Below are 25,048 nucleotides of genomic sequence, written 5' to 3' on the forward strand. Positions count from 1 at the left end.
ACACATTCTTTTAGTGTAAAGGACCCCCTTTGCTCGTTCAAGGGGTTTGGAATTCTGAGAATGTTAATATCACTAGTAGGCTACATCCAAACGAGAACACGACATAAAACATTTATCGAATATTTTAGTTTAGCGTACATTAGACAAATTATCATGATTTATGTGTCATTACATTGTTATAAACCACAGTTAGTTTTGTCTACAATAACATCATAAAACACTGATAAAAAAAAGTAAAGTCAATTCAGTGTCCATTTATATCACTTCAGTGACAGAAAGGCAGATCAATTCTGTTTTTTCCCCCCACTAATTAGTCTTTTGACCAATCACATCAGATCTTTTCACATCAGCTCTTTTTCAGAGCTGATTTGATAAATGGAAGAAAAAAAATCATAATTGTGCTGGCTGTCTAAATGCAGCCTTAGTGTCGTTGTGTCTTTGGAATATTATCTTGATAATCCATGACATTACACTTCTTAGTCTCAAATGAAAATGTCATACTGAACTCATTTGGATACCTACCAACAACATTATCCAACATCCTTAGCCCAATTCAGTATCATAAGCTATTTCCTATTATTCTGTGAGTTCCACCGATGAGACAAGACTGTAACTACCAATTGGATACCACGAAATTGGGGAGAAAATCTTGATAATCCATGACATTACACTTCTTAGTCTCAAATGAAAATGTCATACTGAACTCATTTGGATACCTACCAACAACATTATCCAACATCCTTAGCCCAATTCAGTATCATAAGCTATTTCCTATTATTCTGTGAGTTCCACCGATGAGACAAGACTGTAACTACCAATTGGATACCACAAAATTGGGGAGAAAAGGGGGTAAAAAAATACAAACATTTATAGGTTACACTTTTTTTTTTTTTTTTTGTCTCGGACTGTTGTTGGTAGGTGCACCGATTCAGCTGCACTGTGGCCTGGTCGGCATTTTTAACCATTTTATGTGTCTGAAGGTACAAACTCTACCTTCACGGCAGGCCCATATAGCAAATGAAGTGCAGTATAGGCCTATAGTTGATACTGTGAGATTTCAAAACGTTGAAAACCATGACTAGAGAGAAACTGTCAACGAAAACAGCAAAGAGATGCTGTTTTTATGAGTGAGTTGATGTGTAAGTTCTTACTCAGCACTGTCAACACTTTGTATTCAACACTTTCATAAGCCATAAAATGCATGTTTTTCCTATTTCACTAAGTACTACAACAGTGCATTTTGACTCAAAGTGATCTTGACTCAGAAAAGGTTGGTAACCACTGTTTGTCCTTTTAACACTATCAACATTTCCCTTTACTGTGCCAATTGTGATCGAATCAACGCAAAATTAGCCACTTTCAATGCAACATACTGAAACCAAACAAACTATGCAAACTTTGTTCTAGTCAGAATGCATCAGAGTAGGATTCTATTGCATTGACAAGCGCTACTCAGCCCGTAATTTACACAGACCGGTGCGGCATAACCAATCAGAGCTGCAGTAGGCCTATATGCAAATAGACCATTGCCATATATGGATTTTTTGTCAAATTTAACCATTATTTTACTAGACAAGTCAGTTGAGAAAAAAATCTTATTTACAATGACGGCCTTCCCCCGGCCTAACCCTAACGATGCTGGACCAATTGTGTGCCGCCCTATGGGATCTGTGACATTTACTTTGAACTGGACTGTGTTTACAGCATGAGTGCTCGTGAGTAGATGCACTTGTTTTGAGATCAAAGCGAGAGCTGCATGTAGCCATGTGTGCACATTGTGTTCATATTCTTTGTTAGTTAGTGAGTTATTAGTCCAGTTATAGATAATTCGTAGTCAGCAATAGGGGTGATTGCTTCCTACGAGAGCACAAAACGTATACATTTCTAGACATTTTTGAAAGGCGAGTCAGGTAAAGAGCTTTTTTGTCTTTAAAGGGCAGTGTTGTATTTTGAGACAGGCTTGAATAAGCTAAGTAGCCAATAGGTTGAGGGAAGCATATTTTGTCTCATTCTCTGTAATAATGGTATGGGAATAATAATGCTTTTTATTTTGTAAAGTTGTTTCTTGCATTAAACAACACAACAACATCCTTGTCTGAAGGACAAGTGGATAAACAGGTTAATGTCAAGCCCTGCATGTTTTTTTTTTAAAGTCTCATGGAATGTAGGCCTACATTGAACACCACACACTGGCTTCTACTGTAGGCAGAATGATAGAACAGCTATTTCAATGTTAAAATGTTATGGGATGCATTTTCTCCATCGTTTTAGATGGTGGACCACTCTGGTAGGCCTACATTATGATTAAATTGCAACAGTATCCTACATGGCCACAATTAAAACTGTAACTTAAAGCGGGGACAGCCTCAGTGTTCACAGTCAAGGTGCGCTGGAAGTTGCACAGAATTTCACAAAGTTCAAGTTTGCACTCAGCAGACCTGAAATTTGCTCAGTGCCGAAAAAAATTACAGGGAACTTTGGTTGCAAAGTAGCTAATAAGTAGTAAGTAGTTGAAATGTCGCTAATTAGCTAAAATGTTAAATTTGTCCCTGATGAGATTCAAACTAGCAACCTTTCAGCTGCTAGACATTAGCGTTATATGCACGACAAACCACCATACTTTGTTTTTGCCTTTAAGTAACCATCTGTCTTATGTAACCATGCCAAACCTAACATACAGTATCATACTAATTTGAGTGTCGGATTTACATTCACTATGTTACGTCTAGTCTATGAGACCAGGCTGGGAGTTTGGCTGCTGCTGTATCCTTGCAGGTGGTTTGGGTGTCTGGCAGAAGTACAGTTGAAGTCAGAACTTTACATACACCTTAGCCAAATACATTTAAACTCAGTTTTTCACAATTCCTGACATTTAATCCTAGTAAAAATCGGGTAGCCTAGTGGTTAGAGTGTTGGACTAGTAACCGGAAGGTTGCAAGTTCAAGGTTGCAAGTTAAGAATTTAAGAATGTTGGGTAGCCAGGTAGCCTAGTGGTTAGAGCGTTTGGACTAGTAACCGGAGCTGACAAGGTACAAATCTGTTGTTCTGCCCCTGAACAGGCAGTTGACCCACTGTTCCTAGGCCGTCATTGAAAATAAGAATTTGTTCTTAACTGACTTGCCTAGTTAAATAAAGAAAAAATAATAGTAGAGAGAATGATTTATTTCAGCTTTTATTTATTTCATCACATTCCCAGTGGGTCAGAAGTTTACATACACTCAATTAGTATTTGGTAGGATTGCCTTTAAATTGGGCCTCTAACTTGGGTCAAACCTTTTGGGTAGCCTTCCACAAGCTTCCCACAACAAGTTGGGTGAATTTTGGCCCATTCTGGTGTAACTGAGTCAGGTTTGTAGGCCTCCTTGCTCGCACACATGTTTTTTCAGTTCTTCCCACAAATTTTCTATAGGATTGAGGTCAGGGCTTTGTGATGGCCACTCCAATACCTTGACTTTGTTGTCCTTAAGCCATTTTCCCAGAACTTTGGAAGTATGCTTGGGGTCATTGTCCATTTGGAAGACCCATTTGCAACCAAGCTTTAACTGGACTGATGTCTTGAGATGTTTTTCAATATATCCACATAATTTTCTTACCTCATGATGCCATCTATTTTGTGAAGTGCATCAGCCCTCCTGCAGCAAAGTACCCCCACAACATGATGCTGCCACCCCTGTGCTTTACGGTTGGGATGGTGTTCTTCGGCTTGCAAGCCTCCCCCTTTTTCCTCCAAACATTACGATTGTCATTATGGCCAAACAGTTCTATTTTTGTTTCATCAGACCAGAGGACATTTCTCCAAAAAGTATGATCTTTGTCCCCATGTGCAGTTGCAAACCGTAGTCTGGTCTTTTATGGCGGTTTTGGAGCGGTAGCTTCTTCCTTGCTGAGTGGCCTTTCAGGTTGTCGATATAGGACTCGTTTTACTGTCGATATAGATACTTTTGTACCTGTTTCCCCCAGCATTTTCACAAGGTCCTTTGCTGTTGTTCTGGGACTGATTTCCACTTTTGTGAAAAAAAGTGTGTCTCCTTCCTGAGCAGTATAACAGCTGCGTGATCCCATGGTGTTTATACTTGCGCACTATTGTTTGTACAGATGAAAGTGGTACCTTCAGGCGTTTGGAAATTGCTCCCAAGGATGAACGACTTGTGGAGGTCTACATTTTTTTATGAGGTCTTGTCTGATTTCTATTGATTTTCCCATGATGTCAAGCAAAGAGGCACTGAGTTTGAAGATACACCTCCAATTGACTCAAATGATGTCAATTAGCCTATCAGAAGCTTTTAAAGCCTTGACATCATTTTCTGGAATTTTCCAAGCTGTTTAAAAAAGGCAGTCAACTTAGTGTATGTACACCTCTGACCCACTGGAATTGTGATACAGTGAATTATAAGTGAAATAATCTGTCTGTAAACAATTGATGGAAAAATGACTTGCGTCATGCACAAAGTAATGTCCTAACTGACTTGCCAAAACTATAGTTTGTTAACAAGAGATTTGTGGAGTGATTGAAAAAAACAAGTTTTAATGACTCCAACCTAAGTGTATGTAAACTTTTGACTTCAACTATACATCGTTTGATCATTGCCTGAAGGCAAGGGGTAGGGAAGCAACAGGTTCATGAATCCGATATGAACAGCCACCAACCACCAGAGAATGACGAGGAGAAGTGGGGTCACAAGTGAGAACTTAGAGGGCCCAAAGACCCAACAGGCCTCTGACCTGGTCCTCAGTGACATGTTTCCAGACAGTCACAGGAGTGCAGCTGGTTGTCAGAGAGGTGACGCCATGGTTGTGTAATGATAATTCACAAGTCTAAAGAGGAGGAATCTTCTAGAAGGAGCAGCAGTTCACTGACTACAACTAGAGTGAGGTAAAAGTGTACTGAGCAGCTTAGTCATGGGTTGATTGGAGTGATTCAGCACGGAGGTGTTCTGAAATGCATGTAGAGACTCGGTTATGCTAACAGGAGGAAGGGAGTTGAGTTATTGCAGTTTATCATAACAATGATGACAGCTACAGAACCTAATTCAAAAATATATAAAGCTATGATATACATTTATGTTTAACCATAGAACTTGTCATTGCCCATTCTACTCCATGTTTAAAATGAACCAAAGTGCCCCATGAGGACACTGAGAATACACAACGAAAAACAAAGTAGTTATAAACCCATAAACATACGCATTTACTTCATTGAACGTACCATTTTAATACCAACATTAAACAGTTAACCCCAACCTGACTACAGGTTGAGTTTATATTGTGTCAGAATTAAGAAAACAGATCAGAGGGTTTAGAATGTCACTTTATTTTTCAAACTATTGGAGATGTTAAACACTGAACAAATAAAGATGTCCCAGTCAAAACTGACCAGATCCACATCAATCATCTTTAACATCTCTTTATTGCGAGCTGTGTTTGAGTGATATCGCAGTCTGCAATTTACCCATACTGGACCAGTGTTCACTAAGGACCATTGCTTCGGAAAAAAAATGGTGCATTTTCCAGCATTATCGGACATAGAATTTGGAATTGTCCCTGACATAAACCTAGCTCCAAGGACAGGAGTATTTTGCGGAACAAATACAGATTCAAAGGCACATTGGTAGGGATGGATTTAGCGGCACACAGTCTGATCTTCGCCTATCTAAAAGTCATGTTATGTGGAGAACAGTGGCAATACAAGATGAGAAAAGGGAAAAGAAACTACTTTGAACTATCATGTTTGTTCCATGGAAATAGTTTTTAGAATGTGTGATGGTACCACAGCACTCTAGGTTTATGTAGTTAACAAAAAAAAGCTAAAGAAACTATGCTTGTTCATTCACCATCATGCATGCTTCTCAATGAGTAGAACATTCCTGCAAAACAAACGCTTAAAAGATCTGAGGGAATTTTGACATGGATGTCAAAACTATGTACAAAATTTGAACTTGCAGGTGTGTTGTATTTTTATCTACACGTAACTTTGTGTCAATTATGGAATTACAAAAGTTATCTACCACTGTATAACTAAATACAAAAGGTCTCATTTCTGTACATTCACTAAGGCTGTTCAACTTTAAAAATATTGTGATGAAATTCCATAAGGCAAAATGATAGCTGAAGGAATGGTGACAAGTATAGTTCGCGCATACAAACATTTCCGTATTTTCTTGTCCTCACAATTGTTTAGTTTTAATGCATTAGCGCCCTCTGTTTTGACATTTTTGCTCACAGTTCTGCCTGGGTGAGGATTGCTAGGGGATATGGGAGGAAATAAAAAATGTACATTTAACAAATAATTAATTGAAAAAGTAAACAGATTTAAAAATAATAATAATACTTTTTGAATTGAACACATTCAAAAACGGGCAAAATTTGTTTAAGTATTTCCTCCCGGTAATAAATGTATGATGGCATGGGTACATTAGAACAGAGATGTGAGGAGTATGGAATGTTGGATAGCTAACGCGCATTGGCCAATAAAAAGAAAAGACTGTGCAAAACAATGGTATGCCTCGTTTGCATTGCAGAACAGGTCAACATTATGTGATGCAAACAGAAAAGCTCTACAGGTTTTGTACATCTGTTTCGATAAACCTCCCAAAAAAACAGAAAAGGTCAAATAAATAGATGCATACATGATAAGACATTTTATAATTTATTTTTTATATATATGTCACATAAAGCTTCTTGTAACTGCCAAATTGGTGCCAGTATTCCACTTGCTGGACACATTCGGCTTTACCTGTGCTAGATGAACTCTTTCAACCCCTTCTGAGCATAACTGTGCCTCGACTGGACACCTAAACCCCAGCCAACCCTCAACTAGAACCTTAGTTTGCAATTCCTTGTTAGTAGCAGCACTGCAAACAGGGGCACATCTTTTCTGCAACTTTTTTTTAAATCTTTGAAAGAAAAAGAGAACTGAAACAGCAGCCCTTTGACAAACCAACTTTTTTTTTTTTTTTTTTTTTTTACCAAAACCTCATTCGATTATCTCTGAGGGAGGCACGGAGGGAGTTTTGCAGTTCTGGCTTTCCACAACCCAGTGGCTAAAAAAATAGTTTTCCTTCCTCTGTCAAGTGACAGAGACACTCCATCTACTCAGTCTAGGCAGACATATGGCAGGATGTTTAGTTTGCTCTCATCCCCATGCGGATCCAAAGATATGCACTCTGTCCAGTCGTACCAAGTGCCCTTGGTGTCGCAACAACCGTTTACCCCTTGCCAGTGCTCCATATGTACTCTGTGGAGGTCCTCGTCAGTCACCTCCCGGCTCACTCCCGGTGTGTCCGTTACCGAGCTGTCCAGCTGCAAGACGTGGACTCCTCGCCTCGCCTCTCTAACATCGCTCTCCTCCCGTTTCAGGTATTCTGACATGAAAAAGTGTGCGCCGGGGGCCTGGACCCCCGAGGATGTGAGCACGTTGCTCTGAAGGTTTAAGTAGGACTGGATGATGTCATTTCGGGACAGCTCTTTCCAGTTAGTCTGTTGGAAGGGGCTGGGGGTGGGAGCGGGATGCTGCTGCAGGGGCAGGTGAGTCCTCTGCTGGGGCTCAGGGGGAGGTGGCCTTGGAGGTTCTTCCACCTGAGAGGGTTCTTTATGTACCATGGACTTGATCTGCCCCGTCACAGGGTCAAACGTTAGCCTGCGCTCTTTTAACCGCACAGGCCTCGTTTGGTCCTCTGTGTCCTGCCCCTGCAGGTTGACAGAGTAGTCCCTGGACCTGTACTTCTTCCTCTTTTTGCGGTCCGAGCTGGAGGCAGCGACTTCTGCCTCAGCCTTGACCACCACTACAGAGGAGGAGGGGGTGGGTCTATGTAGTTCTGAGCACTCAGAGTTGGTTGGGGCGGGCTGGGAGGTGGGAGGGAACACCGGCGGAGGTTCCAGTGTTGCAGCATTGCGTGGGGGATGGGTGGTGACCTCTGAGGAGCCGGGCCAGTGCAGTGAGGCCCTATGGGCAGGGGGTGGCAGCCCATCCACATGAGACACTTCGGCTGGGGGCTTTAAAGACTGGGACGACAGCAAGCGAGGGCTCCGGGCTGGGCTTGGGATAGTCCCTTTTGGTGCATATGTTGAAGAGCGCTTGGATATCGTCTCTTGCTTCATAGTTCGCGGACTCCGCAGACTTGATGAGAGACAGTGGGGGCTTTTGGCCTGATACTGTCCACCGCCTCCTTCGTCCAGCCTTGCCTGCTGCTGCAACACAGCAGTCTTGAGTAAAGAAGAAGTGCTAGGTAGTTTGGTGAGGCCCGGGGAGCTTGGGTGAGGCTTGACAGCATTGACAGGAATTCTACTATGTTTGTCATTCTCTAGGGGCTCTGTATGGGCCCTGTCCGGCGATGGGGGAGCCTCAGGGCTACCTGCAATCCCATTTGTGGGTGGTGGGGTGTTGTACATCTGCTCGTAGGGGGACAAGTTGGAGATTTTGGCCACTAAGTGCACACTGTCCCTTTGCTCCCCTCTACGCTTTCTGCTGCTCGACTTCTCCGCTTTTGGCGAGTGGGTGTTGTGGACGTCATTTCTGGTTTTCACCTCTGGGACACCCTTGCTTGCCATTGAGACATCAGGGGGTGGAATGTCAGTCCGAAGGGGGTGGGCACTGCCATTTGCAGAGCCCGGGACACACATGGCCCCCCGCGATGGAGTCTCATTTTGCCCTGGCTCGATCAATTTCTGCCAGCTCCGCAAAAGCTTCTTGGCACGCTTGGCAAGGTCTTCATCCTTGGTCTGCTTCCTCACATCATTGATCAGTTTCCCTAAGCGAGTTTCCTAAGTTGGTAATAAAAAATAATAAAAAGTGGTTAAGAACACCAGAATCATTGTCACTGAGAACAATATAAACATTTTTTTTACTTAAAGCTTTGGGTCTTACCTCAAGAGCTTCTTTGGTGATAGGGAACTTCTCCAAATATGTGATAACTTCTAATACTGCCACCATATTGCAAATCTGCTGAAAGGAGCAAAAGTGGTGATCAGAACACAGAATTTCTGACAATATTGCTCAACAGTCAAGTCATTTAAAAAGATGGTGTCAAGCAACTGCAGTTACTAGCTAGCTGATACTTCTAAGTAAACAACAGTTTGCTTGGGAGCTGGCCTATTACCTAGCTAGAGCTAAACACTATGCTGGTTATCAACTGGCTAACAAGCAATCTGGCCAATTACTAGTGATGTTGAATGTTCAGGCTGCTGCACATACACTATGGAAGTTCTAGTCTAGAGAGCCAGGTTAAATTGTGTTTGAGTGCATAATAATGAGTGAGAAATAGGTGCAATAGGGGCGGCAGTGTAGCCTAGTGGTTAGAGCGTTGGACTAGTAACCGGAAGGTTGAGAGTTCAAACCCCCGAGCTGACAAGGTACAAATCTGTCGTTCTGCCCCTGAACAGGCAGTTAACCCACTGTTCCCAGGCCATCATTGAAAATAAGAATTTGTTCTTAACTGACTTGCCTGGTTAAATAAAGGTAAAAAAAAAAAAAATAGCTTGGTGAGTGGGCAGAATATACTATCATCCTAAATTTACATGTTGAATTATTTTGTCATAAAATTATTTTATATGTGCTAACTTCCCTAAAGTGGACAGTTTGTGTTACACAAGCTTGTATTTTCACCACAAATGGAGTGTAATTACACCTTTTATTTTACATCAGATTGGTGATTGGTAATATCAAAGTTAGTCATCAAGATTAAAAGAATGCTGTCTGGTAAATGTAAAGACAGCTAAGTGAGACAACCACGTATCACTGTCGTAAGGACATTTCTTCTCTCTCAATGATACTAAATCGATTGCTTTAAACAAGAGTCATATTTTTGGTTTGTAGAACTACCGGAAGTGAGGATTCAATAATATGATGGCAGTCAAAAAAAAGTGTTGGGTTTTCTTTGGCTATCGACTGCAAAAACATTGTGGCACAAGGAGATGAGCTAATAAATGGCTACTACAAGTTCTCATCTATTGACAGGTAGGCTATATGTAGGTAACCCAAGATCATTATGGGTTGTCTGTTAGAGCGCAAATAGTACATGTTGCCGTGGTTATTTTCCAAGATCTGTGGATTAATATACAATATCAATGTGAACGATTTGTGCGCACTACTGATTTTACAGTACATGCCACTTGGTAAATGTTCGTGTGAGTAGTGTATACGGTAGTAATTTAGCAAAATATATGTTCTCAACACATGTATGACATGTATGTGTACAGAGTAATTTGTTTTATCTTCAAAATAGCACAACCTATTTCTGCATGTTATGAATTTGGACATTTAAAATTGATATTTTGACACTGGACTACAAATCAAAAATCGATGACAACCGGAAGCAGCAACAGTAACATTTTCAATTGATGTTTTAGGAATATCAACTGGATTCTACTTAATCACGTAAAAACTACTGAATGAGCCTAAAACGTGGTTTGATGTGTTGATTTTGATGATACAACTGAAGTCGTGAAAATACGTTTATTTTTCCTACAATTATTTAAAGCATGATACAGTAGCTTGTTGCACATAACTAGCTAAATTATACCGTAATTATCTTATCCATAGCAGGAAACACTGAATAAGAGCCTGACAACTAGGTAACGTTACTTACATGACATGAGGCTAGCCATGTTAACCTGATGCTACTTATAATCTTAGCTAGGTAACTAGTTTGCAGGTTGCAATGAGGAGTCAACTGTATAGCCATTGCAGCTAAGGTAGCTAGTATTGTAGCCAGGTAGCGTTCTACGAGTTAAGTTAACTAAGCTACCTAAACCTTGGCCAACAAAATCACTACAGGTGTTTAGATAGGTATTGGATAACACATGTCATGTGATTAGCTAGCCAACTACTTTTAACTAGCTAGAATTTAACAGATAAACACTTGTTTGAAACAGAGGTTTCATTCGCTGGCTCATTGGCTAACTAGCCAAAGTTAGTTAACTAGTTCGGTGAAGGAATTAGAAACGAAGCTTGCCAATAAATACCAAAACAAGTTCGACCTCACTCATTTTGACAAGTTAGCTAGCCAACCAATTAACGTTAGTTAGGTACTTGGTAGCTATTAGCTTGCTATGTACTGTTAGCTACGCAACAACGTGTATTTCGACGCGGACGAGGAAAGGGAGAAAAATCAAGTGGGCTAGATAGTTAGCTAACTAACGTTAGGCTGACGCTATTTTGTCTGATATCCATTTAGTGTATCAAGAGTTAAGCTAACTTGTTTTCAACATAGCTGGCTAAACATTACCCTGTTGGCCAGGCTAGCAACGAAGTTAGCTACGTTAGCGTAGCAAGCTGGCTAGTTTGAACTACATACAGTAGATAAGTCAGTAGCTAATTTAAGCTAGCAAGCAAGGTGTCAACTCACAAGCTTGTATTATTAGCTATCATTTATCAGTGGATATTGGGCATATTATTTTTTAAATAAATATGACGGCAGGTATTCGTCCTGATAGCCGCATCGTGTTGCTTGCTACTCACATTGCTGTGACTATCGATGGCCTGCAGCAGCCGGTCTCTCATCTGCTGCGGAGTTGCTGAGGCCGTTGTCATTGCCTGTTTGGTGCGATCCGGCGGACGGGGGAGGAATCCTCCAAAACGAATACAGTGGTTCTTGTCGACACTCACGGGCCTTTATGGAGATATGCTAGACACTTGAGCCGCATATTTATCTAATGTATGTACGCTTAAACGTTCGTATAATGTCACATTGATTCGGAGACGTTTATCGCCTGCTGCTGCCTCTTCGGCGCTCTGGAAACTCACCACCAGCTGCTGACTGCTGGATCATTCACAACGGCCTATTGCATTATGGGATGCAATGGACGCACACTTGACCCGCGCACGTAGCTAAACCTAAACACACCTAGGGTAAGTACAGGCCTAGTGGGAAGGCCCAACTACTGTGTTTTCAATAACATTTGCTTACAATAATCCACTGTGAAATTAATTGTAGCTTTTATTAAATACTACAAATGTAAGTGTTCAGTTCTAGCTGTTATTTTTTTTAAAATAGGAAGTTATTTCTACTGATGGTGCCTTTTGTGTATGACCCTGCATTGTATTGTTCTTATGCAATAAAAAGCTAAATTAGGTGAACATATGGTCCTATGGAAACCTCACTGGACTTGATTAGGTCAATGATTCTTTGTAGTCTCATAGTGTGGACTATTTACTGGCTCAAGCAGTTAAAATAGTTATTGTTAGCATTGCTTTCCTCCAAACTGTTGCTGAAATGTTCATTTGCTGGGTCTATACAGGATGTGACTAGAGGGGCCAGGGGAACCAGGTGAATAAGGTTCTTTCCAGCGACTCACCTGGGAAACTCCCAAAGATGTGGAAAAAAATGCCAAATGCCAACTAAATGCATTATCTTTCTGAAAAGTTGATAAGTAGTTATTATATTTTAGCTGACAAGATTTGAATGTGACCGCTTCAGGTACAATGGCTCTACAAATATTATTATTATCATCATCATCTTAGTGTGTGAACATAATATTTGTGCTCTCTACAGCCATTCTACCTCTCATGATCACCAGATGGAGACATTGTACAACAATAAAACCATGGGCCAACAACATTCAGTGGGATCAGTCACATTAATATGCTTATTTAGATTTTATTTAATCTAATTTCATTTACAAATAGTAATGCAAAGATACAAAGACTGAAGCCTTCACACAAGAAAAATACATTAGGTATGATTCGAATAGAAGCTTAACATCCGTTTTCAGTTATTTAGCACACATTTAATACAGCCCACATGGATTTTTTGGTCTGTTTTTTTTCCCGTTTTATATAAAAGCACAATTTAAAAAGAACAAGATTTGATCCATTCATTTTAAAGGGTCAGCTCAACAAAAGTACAGGATTGCCAAGCTGTTCTGCTGAATGCTAGGATTTGCATATTCGATGAGCATAACTGTCCTGTTGCTGTGAGTACAGTAGGTGTAGTATCCAGACATTGCAGTTAAATACATTTGCAACATTTGAGTAATAGTACTGAAAAGAAAATACATTATATTACAATTTAGCTGCCGTTGTATGAGAAAGGGACCACTAGAGTGGGCCATCCCCCATTAAATGCACATATCAGAGGATTTCTAGTTTTTGTTGTTGTTGTGGTAACTATCCTGAATGATCAAACAATGATTATCTCCATTTCATCTGTCTGGTTGATTTTCCCTTTTTACATGTATTGCCACTATAATAAATAAAAACATTTACAGAATTATATTGAGATCTGCATTTTATCCTACTGGAGATGCTTTGGGTGAGCAGGTTTTAGTCACACAGAGTGTTTGCACATGGTTAACCTAACCTAGTCAGAGCTAAATACTTGCTAAAAGCAAAAAATATCACATCAAGACTTTTTTTTTTTTTTTAGATCATAAGGAGATATTTACAAATTTGGTACCATGTAGAAAGAGTTACCTCAAGGTATCAAGCTGAAAATGTCAGTCTTAATGCAGTAGGTTATGCAGTGAGAAATAAACTTAAGATAAAGCCGATTTATATTTTCCTCAAATATTTTCCTTTTCTAAATGTAAACAATACATAGACAAGTGTATAGTTTTAAGTTTCTGTAATTCTCAGTCTAACAAAACGAAAACGTAACTTTTGAGATGCAGTGGGAAATTAGAGTATTTGAAGACTATTTCAACATTGACAGAAACACATTTTAGTGAAGGACAGATAAGAATGTGCTCTAAAATAAGTGCATTACTGGAACTATAAATAAGAGATAAAGGGACAATTTATGAACGTAATACTTGGAAATACAGTTATTTATTTAGCAGCTATACAGCCTGGATCTGTCGGTTTCAGCATTGGACAGCTCCATTGTCACAGTCATGACATTAAGGGAAGCTGTCAACTGCTGATTCAGCCAGGCAGCCAGGCTAGTATGTTAAAACGTTGAGATGGCTATGTTTGGCTATGTAATACTTAAATATTGCCCAGATTACCTGTCTGGTGTCACGGGGAAGTTGATGGGTTTACAGCAGGGTTATTCAATAGGGGGTCCGTGAAGGTACTGCAGGGGGTCACCGAAAATATTTATTTACGTCACTAGCAACAGAATAAACTGATTTTAAATGACATACCTACAGTATAAAATATGGTTAGCTTTCTTGACTTGGACATACATTTTTGCCAAAACACAACTAAACTTTGTTTAACCAGCTGCCCTTAGCGAAAATGGGTTTCTAGCTAATAGGCTATATTAGAGTTTATACTTCCTCTTCTAATTAGAATGTGGGGTGGTGGAAAGCATCTACCAACTCTATTTATTTTAAATTGTTGATTACTTCTTGCTCTTATCAGTCACCTAATAATAAGACAAGACGTGAAAACATTTATTTTTGCTAACATATGATGGGGGTCCCTGGGTCGCCAATTTGTCTGGGAGCTAGTCTCTGGGCATGAAAAGGTTGAAGACCCCTGGTTTACAGTATCCTGTGTGGATGGCAAGGGTCCATTTCATATTAAAACAACATCTTTCCCCTTATTGTGGCAGTAATAATAGATCTTTCAAATCAGTCAGATTTACTACATAAACACAGATTAAAAAAAAAAAAAGAAAAGACAACTGATTGTAAAAACACAGTAAAGCAACACGGAGTTTGGATCAGTCTGAAAACATTTGGTAAAACCGATACTAAGTCAGAAAAACAGAACAGACGAACAATGACAAACTGCAGCACATTAATTCTCAGTGCATGAAACACACATTTTCACTATTGACATATCACATAAAGCACAAAAACATTTATACCGAAAAGCAATAAACACAGTTAATCTATACACTCGGCAAACAGAATACACTTCAGTGAGCATTTAGCGCATAAACACAGAGAAGATCAAATGTATAAGTACAAACACCAGATAATTGCATCTCCATGTGAATAAAAGGCTGATAAAACATGTATTTTTGTTGCTTTTGGACATAGCAGTTCAGTTTGTGTGAAGCCTTGCCACTGTTCGAATAGAAGATGGACAATTAACCATACAAGGAAAACGTAACAGAACATTAAACCACATTTAAACAAAGTCTATTCCACCTTTCTTCCAATATAATCTTTTGCATGACATTGTGCTTGATAGAAAAAAAGAACACAAGATAAAACCAAGCTAAAAATAAGAAAAAAGCTCATCTTGAAACTCATGCAAAGTAATCAGAAAAAAAGGAGAAGAAAACATTTCCACACACCAAAAGTAAAAATCAAGCGCTAAAGATTAGAAATCCGGACTGCTTCTGATTCAGAACCACTCTGGCAGCCAAAACGGTTCTGACATTCAGATCTGTAACCAATAATATACATGTATATATAAATATTGGTTTTCAGGAGAAACTCTTAAAATCAATGATCGAGGAAAACAACAAAACCTGAATGCGAATATTCTAAGATATTATATTTCATTAATCTCTTAAAGTTAGGTAAATATAGGGAAACTACTACATTTCCCAGAATGCATTAGTGTTGGTCCTGAAGCCTTCAAAATAAGCCAAACAAATGAAATAGTTGGTGGAAATATAATTGGCTATTCTATGCAAAATAGAATATGAACATTGATTCCAGAGAAAAGTCGTATATTCTTTGGTATCTGGAAGTGTGACCCATCAGATTCAGTGAAAAACTGTTCTATGTCTGAGTGGAATTTCTTTGAATTGCACAGAATTTAATTCTACTTTCTGTCAATCAAACTCAAATTCTACATCCTGTGGGGTGTGGCCAATTCAATTCAAATTTGAACTCATGAATTGAATGGGAGTCAATTCTAAAATTCTGATTTGAGCACATACTTGACTGATATAAATCACATAACTAGTGGTATTTCTTCAAGGTGAATTTACTCACACAGTACTGAAGTATAGATAGCGAATGACACAGTTAAATGCATATTATATGATAATAGTGGGTTTTGTTTATAGACTCTATGCACAACAAGATGACTGTTCTCACTCCTGTCTATGACATTTTAGTACATATTTTAATATTAACCATTAAAGTGGTTTCTCACAGCACTCATTGATGCATCAATTGTTACATCTAATTGCTTCCCAATTACATGATTACTTCACCCTGCTTGTATTGTACTTGTAGCTACGCTTGAAGCACAACAGGAGCATGACCAGCCGTATCTGTTCTGCAGTGAGAAATCTATCCAAAAATACAAAGTTTATAATATCGGCTTCCAAAATTGGAGCATTTCAAAGTCACAATATCAGATGCCTGACAAAAAATACTAGCTGATTAAGTAAAAAAAAAAAAAAAATGTTTTTTTTTTTATACAGACTATAAACATATGCTTTTAAAAAATACACTTTCTTTTTTTAACAAGAAGTCAAGTTTGACCAAACACATGGGGAAACAGGTCCAGTGCACATAACAGTCGCTCAGAGGGGGGTGAAAAAGTCCCAGGGCTCAATACTTTAATGTTGTGAGGAAAGTGCAAAGTAAAATGCAGGATAATGTCATGGGTACATCCAATGAAATTACTCACAAAAAGCAAGCTCACTTGACATGAACTATTAACAGGTCAACTGTAAAGCCTTCAGCCGCAGCAATACTGAAATTCTGACACTATGCATCCACAAAAGCCTGAAGAGCTAATGACAATGAGGGGAAAACATGTGACACACACACACACACACACACACACACACACACACACACACACACACACACGTGCACACGAGACAAATGAAGGTGTCAAGATTATGATAATACTGTATGAAGGAAAATGTGATTAAATACATTCTGGTTGCAGCAATGCTGTTCTAATATAGAGGCAGTTGAATCTTCTTGTCAGAAAATAATCAAATTTTAGCAGTAAAATCTACCTCCGACACATCCATGAGAATCACACGAAGGGGCCAATTTTCTAATATATGCAGTATTTGTCTTTTGTCATGCTTTTTCACTTTTTCTTCCAAAGCCAACGTGCAGAATATATCATTTGAATTCTCCTCCGTGAAGTGTAAAAACAAAGTCAAATGTAAATTAAAATGTAGCAAATGAAACATGCCAACATGCTCATTTCTTTGCTGAGAAAAAGCAATCAAAATGGTACTGTACATTTCAACAAGGTCATTTAGTTTAGGTACTTTGTTATGTCTATTAGATCGCTAATAACGCTCAGTCCTCAATCAATCAATTTAATTTGTTTTGCATAGATATCATAAGCAAGATCCAATTTAGAAATGACAACTAATGGAAGCAAAGCATCTAATTCACAAGTAACAACTTTAAGGGCACCAGAAATGTGATACCTCGGCTCAATTAGGCTGACATGGGTCAATTAGACCAATTAGGCTGACATGGGTCAATTAGACCAATTAGGCTGACATGGGTCAATTAGACCAATTAGGCTGACATGGGTCAATTAGACCAATTAGGCTGACATGGGTCAATTAGACCAATTAGGCTGACATGGGACAAATCTGGACAATTAGGCTGACATGGGACAATTAGACCAATTAGGCTGACATGGGTCAATTAGACCAATTAGGCTGACATGGGTCAATTAGACCAATTAGGCTGACATGGGTCAATTAGACCAATTAGGCTGACATGGGACAAATCTGGACAATTAGGCTGACATGGGACAAATCTGGACAATTAGGCTGACATGGGACAAATCTGGACAATTAGGCTGACATGGGACAAATCTGGACAATTAGGCTGACATGGGACAAATCTGGACAATTAGGTTGACATGGGAAATACAGTACCACTTCACAAAATGTGTGAATATAAATATGAAAAGCAAAATGGTAACTAGTGAAAAGCAGTGAATAACAACTTAAGCAGTGATACACCTCCCTGTTCAACTTGGTCATATTCTCCCTAGAGCAAATTTCAGTCCGGTGTTGGTCATATTTTCACACTAGCGGCATTTTGAATGAGGCCTACCTCATATTCTCATACTAGTGCCAATCTAAGTCAGGCCTAGGCATTGGAAAACAATGGGGGATGCTTGATAATCACTGATGCTTGCACTTCACTGCTTGCCTCAACAAGTTGCACAATTACAAAAAAAAATTAATGGAGAGATTGGCGATCTTAGCTTTCCATATCATGTAATCTTATAAGGCAGAATCTGGTTATCACAGTGATTCATTCAGATTTCATGTCTATCTTGTTTGCCTCTCCAAACCAGCTACCATAGTAAATATTAAATGTAAATTTCAGGAATAAAGTGCCAAAATGACCCTATGACAGCCCTTTTTTTGAAAACTCTACAAACAGAGTTGTAAGTGATTTTACAAGGATTGTTTAACTTGAATTTAGGCCTTCTTTGGTTGCCGTGGCCAATCACAAGCTAAAGATGAGGGTTAGCACTCCTAGTTGTTCAACAAAGGAAACCGCTTAACTGTTTACCTGACGGGTATACTACGAAGCAGCATAAATGAGTTAGCCAGGTAACTTTGATAAACAACCAGAAATAACTATTTATTTTCTGGGTCATGAAGAAAGTTATACTTAGATATACATTTTTGGTCGTTGAGTCAATTAGACCTTGCCCATTTCAAGTTTATCTTCACCAAAAATTACAAGTTACACCTGAATATTTAGGCAAGTTAGCTGGCTAATTCATTGAACCCACTTTGTAGTATACCCTTCAGCACTAAAACATGTTGTGCAACCCTGAAACGCTGACAGAATTTATGGACTGAAAGTGCAACGTCAAGTTTGGAAAGAAACCAAAAGTAAAATACTGGTCAAAAAAACTGCACCAATAAATACAACTACCGTGTCTTCAGAAAGTATTCACACCCCTTGACTTTTTCCACATTTTCTTGTTTTACAGCCTCAATTTAAAATGGATTACATTTAGATTTTGTGTCACTAACCTACACACAATACCCTATAATGTCAAAGTGGAATTATTTTTTTAGAAATGCTTACAAATGAAAGGTAAAGCTGAAATGTCTTGAGTCAATAAGTATTTAACTCTTTTGTTATAGGCAAGCCTAAATAAGTTCAGGAGTAAACAGTCACATAAAAAGTCACATAATAAGCTGCATGGACTCACTCTGTGAGCAATAGTAGTGTTTAACATGATTTTTAAATGACTACCTCTTCTCTGTAACCCAAACATACAATTGCACTATATATACAAAAGGATGTGGACACACCATTAAATGAGTGGATTCGGGTATTTCAGCCACACCCGTCACTGGCAGGTGTATAAAATCTAGCACACAACCATGCAAAATCCATAGACAACCATTGGCAGTAGAATGGCCTGTACCGAAGTGCTCAGTAACTTTCAATGTGGTACCGTCATAGGATGGCACCTTTCCAAGAAGTACATTTGTCAAATTTCTGCCCTGCTAGAGATGCCCTGGTCAACTGTAAATGCTGTTATTGTGAAGTGGAAACGTCTAGGAGCAGCAACGGCTCCCCCGCGAAGTGGTAGGCCACACAAGCTCGCAGACAGGAACACCGACTGTTGAAGCGCACAGCGCGTAGAAATCGTCTGCCCTAGGTTGCAACACTCACTACAGAGTTTCAAACTGCCTCTGGAAGCAACGACAGCACATGAACTGTTTGTTGGGAGCTTCATGAAATGGGTTTCCATGGCTGAGCAGCCTCACACAAGCCTAAGATCACGATGCGCAATGCCAAGTGTCGGCTGGAGTGGTGTAAAGCTCACCGCCATTGGACTCTGGAGCCGTGGAAACACGTTCTCTGGAATGATGAATTACAATTCACTATCTTGCAGGCCGATGGATGAGTCTGGGTTTGGCAGATGCCAGGAGACGCTACCTGCCCCAATACATAGGACCAACTGTAAAGTTTGGTAGAAGAGGAATAATGGTCTGGGTCTGTTTTTCATGGTTCGGGCTAGGTCCCTTAGTTTCAGTTAAGGGAGATCTTAATGCTACAGCATACAATGACATGCAAGACGATTCTGTGCTTCCAACTTTGTGGCAACAGTTTGGGGAAGGCCCTTTCCTGTTTCCACATGAAAATTCCCCCGTGCATGAATTGAAATGCCGACTGCGAGCCAGGCCTAATTGCCCAACATCAATGCCCGACATCACTAATGCTCTTGTGGCTGAATGGAAGCAAGTCCCGGCAGCAATGTTCCAACATCTAGTGGAAAGCCTTCCCAGAAGAGTGGAGGCTGTTATAGCAGCAAAGGGGGGACCAACTCCATATTAATGCCCATGATTTTGGAATGAGATGTTCGACGAGCAGGTGTCTACATACTTTTGGTCATGTACAGTGCCTTGCAAAAGTATTCATCCCCCTTGGCATTTTTCCTATTTTGTTGCATTGCAACCTGTAATTTAAATGGATTATTATTTGAATTTCATGTAATGGAAATAGACAAAATAGTCCAAATTGGTGAAGTGAAATGAAAAAAATAACTTGTTTAAAAAACAACAACATATGTATTCACCCCCTTTGCTATGAAGCCCCTAAATAAGATCTGGTGCAACCAATTACCTTCAGAAGTAATTTTATTAGTTCGATCACACACAGGTGGACTTTATTTAAGTGTCACATGATCTGTCACATGATCTCAGTGTATATATATAAACCTGTTCTGAAAGGCCTCAGAGTCTGCAACACCGCCCAAGCAAGGGGCACCACCAATCAAGGTGCACCATAAAGACCGATCAGATCAGGGTTGGGTTATAAAAAAATATTTGAAACTTTGAACACCCCACGGAACACCATTAAACCCATTATAAATAAATAGGAAAGAAGATGGCACCACAACAAATCTGCCAAGAGAGGGCCGCCCACCAAAACTCACAGACCAGGCAAGGAGGGCATTAATCAGAGAGGCAACCAAGGGACCAAAGATAACCCTGAAGGAGCTGCAAAGCTCCACAGCAGAGATCTGGTCAGATGAGACTAAAATGTAGCTTTTTGGCCATCAAGGAAAGCGTTATGTCTGGCACAAACCCAACACCTCATCACCCCGAGATGACCATCCCCACAGTGAAGCATAGTGGTGGCAGCATCATGCTGTGGGGATGTTTTTAATCGTCAGGAACTGGGAAACTGGTCAGAATTGAACGAATGATGGATGGTGCTGAATATAGGGAAATTCTTGAGGGAAACCTGTTTCAGTCTTCCAGAGATTTGAGACTGGGACAGAGATTCACCTTCCAGCAGGACAATGACCATACGCATACTGCTAAAGCAACATTTCAGTGGTTTAAGTGGAAACATTTAAATGTCTTGGAATGGCCTACTCAAAGCCCAGACCTCAATCCAATTGAGAATCTGTGGTATGACTTAAAGATTGCTGTACACTAGTGGAACCTATCCAACTTGGAGCTGGAGCAGTTTTGCCTTGAAGAATGGGCAAAATCCCAGTGGCTAGATGTACCAAGCTTATAGAGACATACCCCAAGAGACTTGCAGCTGTAATTGCTGCAAAAGGTGGCTCTACAAAGTTATTTCTTGTTTGTTTCACAAGAAAAAATATTTTGCATCTTCAAAGTGGTAGGTAGGTATGATGTGTGAATCATATTATACAAGCACCCCCAAAATCTATTTTAATTACAGGTTTTAAGGCAACAAAATAGGAAAAATGCCAAGTGGGGGTGAATACTTTCGCAAGCCACTGGAGTTTATCTGTAAGGTCCCTCTGTCAAGCAGTGAATTTCAAGCACAGATTCAACCACAAAGACCAGGGAGTTTTTCCAATGGTTCCCAAATAAGGGCACCTATTGGTAGATGGTTAAAAAAAGAAAAGGAGCCATTGAATATCCCTTTGAGTATGGTGTAGTTATTATTTACACTTTGGATGGTGTGTCAATAGTCCCAGTCACTAAAAAGATACAGGCGTCCTTCCTAACTCAGTTGCCAGAGAGGAAGGAAACCTCTCAGATTTCACCATGAGGCCAATGGTGACTTTAAAACAGTTACAGAGTTTAACGGCTGTGATAGGAGAAAACTGAAGATGGATCAACAACATTGTAGTTGCTCCACAATACCAACCTAAATGACATAGTGAAAAGAAGGAAGCCTGTACAGAATAAAAATATTCCAAAACATGCATCCTGTTTCCAATAAGAAACTAAAGTAATACTGTAAACAATTAACTTTTAGTCCTAAATACAAAGAGTTATGTTTGGGGAAAATCCAACAAAACACATCACTGTGTACCACTCAAGCATGGTGGTGGTTGCATCATGTTATGGGTATGTTTATCATAAGCAAAGACTAGGGAGCTTTAAAAAAAATGTAATAGAGCTAAGCACAGGCAAAATCCTTGATGAAAACTTGGTTCAGTCTGCTTTCCAACAGACACTGGCAGACAAATTCAGCTTTCAGCAGGACAATAACCTAAAACACAAAGCCATATACACTGGAGTTGCTTACAGTGATGACATAGAATGGCTTAGTTATAGTTTTTACTTGAAATTGGCTTGAAAATCTACGGCAAGACTTGAAAATGGCTGTATAGCAATGATCAACACCCAACTTGACAGAATATGAATAATTTTTTCAAGAATAATGGGCAAATATTGTACAATCCAGGTGTGCAAATCTCATAGGCTTACCCAGAAAAACTCACGGCTGTAATCGCTGCCAAAGGTGATTCTAACCTGTATTGACTCACAGGGTTGAATATTTATCTAATCAAGATAGTGTTTAATTTTCCATAAAGTTTTTAAAAAAATGTTAGAATTTTTCTTCCACTTTGACATTAGAGCATTTGGTGTATATCATTGACAAAAAATGACATTTTAATCCCACCTCGCAACAGAACAAAATGTGGAAAAAGTAAAGGGGTGTTAATACTTTCTAAAGGCACCGTATAGTGTGAATGAATGACAGCGCGGTTAAGTGCACTGATGAAAATGTGAGACTGGCAAGATTAGCCAATAGAGGGGCGGTTGTGAAAATGCAGATGGGTGATAATGAGACATGCTAATCTAGTATGGCAGGTGACAGAAAGATAAGCAGTTTCCACTGCAGACATGATTTTAAATCAATTGAATGTCTTCAAATGGAAGTCAAGACCAATGTAGGTTGTATCCTATTTTGTTTTCCTTTACAAAAACCAAAGCATCCAACAGAAAGGCTGGCAGGAGGCATAAAATAAATAAATAAACAAGTTAAGGGATGTATGTGGTTAGCACAGACTGGTCACAGTCAGAACCTTAAGCGCAACATCCACCAAACATGACAATGTCGCCCTTCCATCTTTTCCATCGGGAAGGGAGAAAGCATACTCTGTCGACCATTTCCCTACTAGCTCATCTTACCATGGCTCTTAGAAAGGGGTGGCTGGTGAAGGGAGGTGGGAGTGTGGGATGAATACACTGCACAGCTGGGGCCTAGCCACGAGTTACCACACTCCCAAAATATCCCTCTCCCCTCAGGCCGGGTTCCTCCGAGAGAGTCAGTCAACTTGGCAGCGGTTCTAAAGCCGGTCCATCCGAAAGGCGTCTTCCGTGGCGGGGTCAGTGAGGACCATGTCAGGATCGTTGAGCATGTACAGCCCATCCAGGGTCAGAGGGTCGATCTTCAGCTCGTCCAAGGGAAACTGAGAGTCCGCGTCGAAGCTGATGTCAGCCGACAGAGAGCTGTAAGACAACCCCTTCGACAGTCTGGGTGGTGACTCTCCGGTGGCTAAAACATACATGAGTAAAGAGAGATGAGGAGAGGTCAGGGTCTTCCTGTTGTGTTTACCCCAAAGAATAGCATCTCATTAAATATTTCAAGGAACAGCCAATAAATGTAGTTTACGAATGTTCAAATCAGGAAGGCTGAATGCTTGTTTAACTTTATCCATTAAGCATAACATAATTCACTTAGTTTCCTATTCTACGGGCATTGTGGGAATGAATACAAACGCATTATCATCAGCATGGCACAATAATGCACATTCCTCACATTTGCTGTTCAATCTATGGGCTCACTCTTGCAATTATCACCATCCTCTCTCACAACCAATGGGCATAAATCTTGGGAAGTATGTCAATTTACCCATGCACTCTCACTTGCTGTTTCTCGGCAACAGTTTTCGACAATCATCCACCTCCCCAACACCACCAGCTATATTAACCTTAAGCCCTGTCCATGGAACTCCTTTCCCCCAGCGGGGGGTTTCGATGTCAGCAGTCCCGCAATGGGCTACCTGCCATCACATCATCTGGCTCAGAGGATCTTCCCTCGGTGACAGGGCCATTCCCCAAACTATTTAATAAAATGTCATATTGCATTCCGTCTTTGTTGTTCATTCAGGTAAGCCTGTACTAGATTGAACTACAATTGAGTGTCAAGTAAAGTAAAATGAAAATAAATACAGAAAACCTCAACTTAATTAATTTAGCTAGTGTTAGGAATGAACTGCTTAGGCACAGAGGTAAACATTACACTTCCACTTCCCACCTCTAGGGGGCATCAGAAACCAGGCCAGGTGCTGAGAGAGCAGGTGGATTGATAAGTAATTGCTCACAGGTGCAAGTGATAGGCAGGTGATCAGTGAGAAGAGAGGTATCATGGATTGAATAGCCTGTCAGCCCGGCACCTACGTTCCCAATTCCCCAGAGTGCCCAGTTAGGGTAAAGGAGTATATACAGCACGTCTCCTACAAGGAGGGTCAGGGCTATACAGCAGGTCTCCTGCACGGAGGGTCAGGGCTATACAGCAGGTCTCCTACACGGAGGGTCAGGGCTATACAGCAGGTCTCCTACACGGAGGGTCAGGGCTATACAGCAGGTCTCCTACACGGAGGGTCAGGGCTATACAGCAGGTCTCCTACACGGAGGGTCAGGGCTATACAGCAGGTCTCCTACACGGAGGGTCAGGGCTATACAGCAGGTCTCTTACACGGAGGGTCAGGGCTATACAGCAGGTCTCCTACACGGAGGGTCAGGGCTATACAGCAGGTCTCCTACACGGAGGCAAGTGAAACAGTTGAAGGAGAGAGGGGAGCTGAAGATATGGCGGTGGATGCTCCACTGAATCTTTAGATTCAGAATGTTGTTAAACAGTTGAGGGAAACTGAAATGCTAATTGTGAAGAAGGTGAATTGTATGGTGTTTATTGGTCATGTGATTAATTGTAATGCACAAAGGAACGAAAA

At 40.2% G+C, this 25,048-nt stretch overlaps 2 protein-coding genes across 3 annotated transcripts in view; both read right to left on the reverse strand.

The window, feature by feature from the left end:
* Nucleotides 1-5,290: 5,290 nt before the first annotated feature.
* LOC135558523 (mediator of RNA polymerase II transcription subunit 26-like) lies at nucleotides 5,291-11,759 on the reverse strand. Of its 2 annotated transcripts, none has more exons than XM_064992383.1 (3): nucleotides 11,456-11,759; nucleotides 8,864-8,938; nucleotides 5,291-8,760 (listed from the first exon to the last, which is right to left on the reverse strand). In XM_064992383.1, the coding sequence occupies exons 1-3, from the start codon at nucleotides 11,525-11,527 to the stop codon at nucleotides 7,093-7,095; spliced, it is 1,815 nt and encodes a 604-aa protein (XP_064848455.1). In that variant the 5' UTR covers nucleotides 11,528-11,759; the 3' UTR covers nucleotides 5,291-7,092. The 2 variants fall into 2 exon arrangements, with proteins under 2 accessions (XP_064848455.1, XP_064848454.1); XM_064992382.1 differs by having other exon boundaries at nucleotides 8,864-8,941.
* An 814-nt stretch (nucleotides 11,760-12,573) lies between these two features.
* LOC135558524 (CREB-regulated transcription coactivator 1-like) overlaps nucleotides 12,574-25,048 on the reverse strand; it is a 65,536-nt gene continuing 53,061 nt past the window's right edge. The window contains exon 14 of the mRNA XM_064992385.1: nucleotides 12,574-23,527. Coding sequence (XP_064848457.1) covers nucleotides 23,381-23,527 — 147 coding nt within the window. The 3' untranslated portion in view covers nucleotides 12,574-23,380. The remainder of the gene's footprint in view (nucleotides 23,528-25,048) is intronic.

The sequence above is a fragment of the Oncorhynchus masou genome, chromosome 17 (genome assembly GCF_036934945.1).
Source record: "Oncorhynchus masou masou isolate Uvic2021 chromosome 17, UVic_Omas_1.1, whole genome shotgun sequence".
NCBI lineage: Eukaryota > Metazoa > Chordata > Actinopteri > Salmoniformes > Salmonidae > Oncorhynchus > Oncorhynchus masou.

Coding starts and splice junctions, on each gene's coding strand:
- LOC135558523 (XM_064992382.1), bottom strand. CDS start 11,527: ATGACAACGGCCTCAGCAACTCCGCAGCAGATGAGAGACCGGCTGCTG. Junction 8,942..11,455: donor CCATCGATAGTCACAGCAAT/GTGAGTAGCAAG, acceptor TGCTCCTTTCAG/CAGATTTGCAATATGGTGGC. Junction 8,761..8,863: donor TCACCAAAGAAGCTCTTGAG/GTAAGACCCAAA, acceptor TTACCAACTTAG/GAAACTCGCTTAGGGAAACT.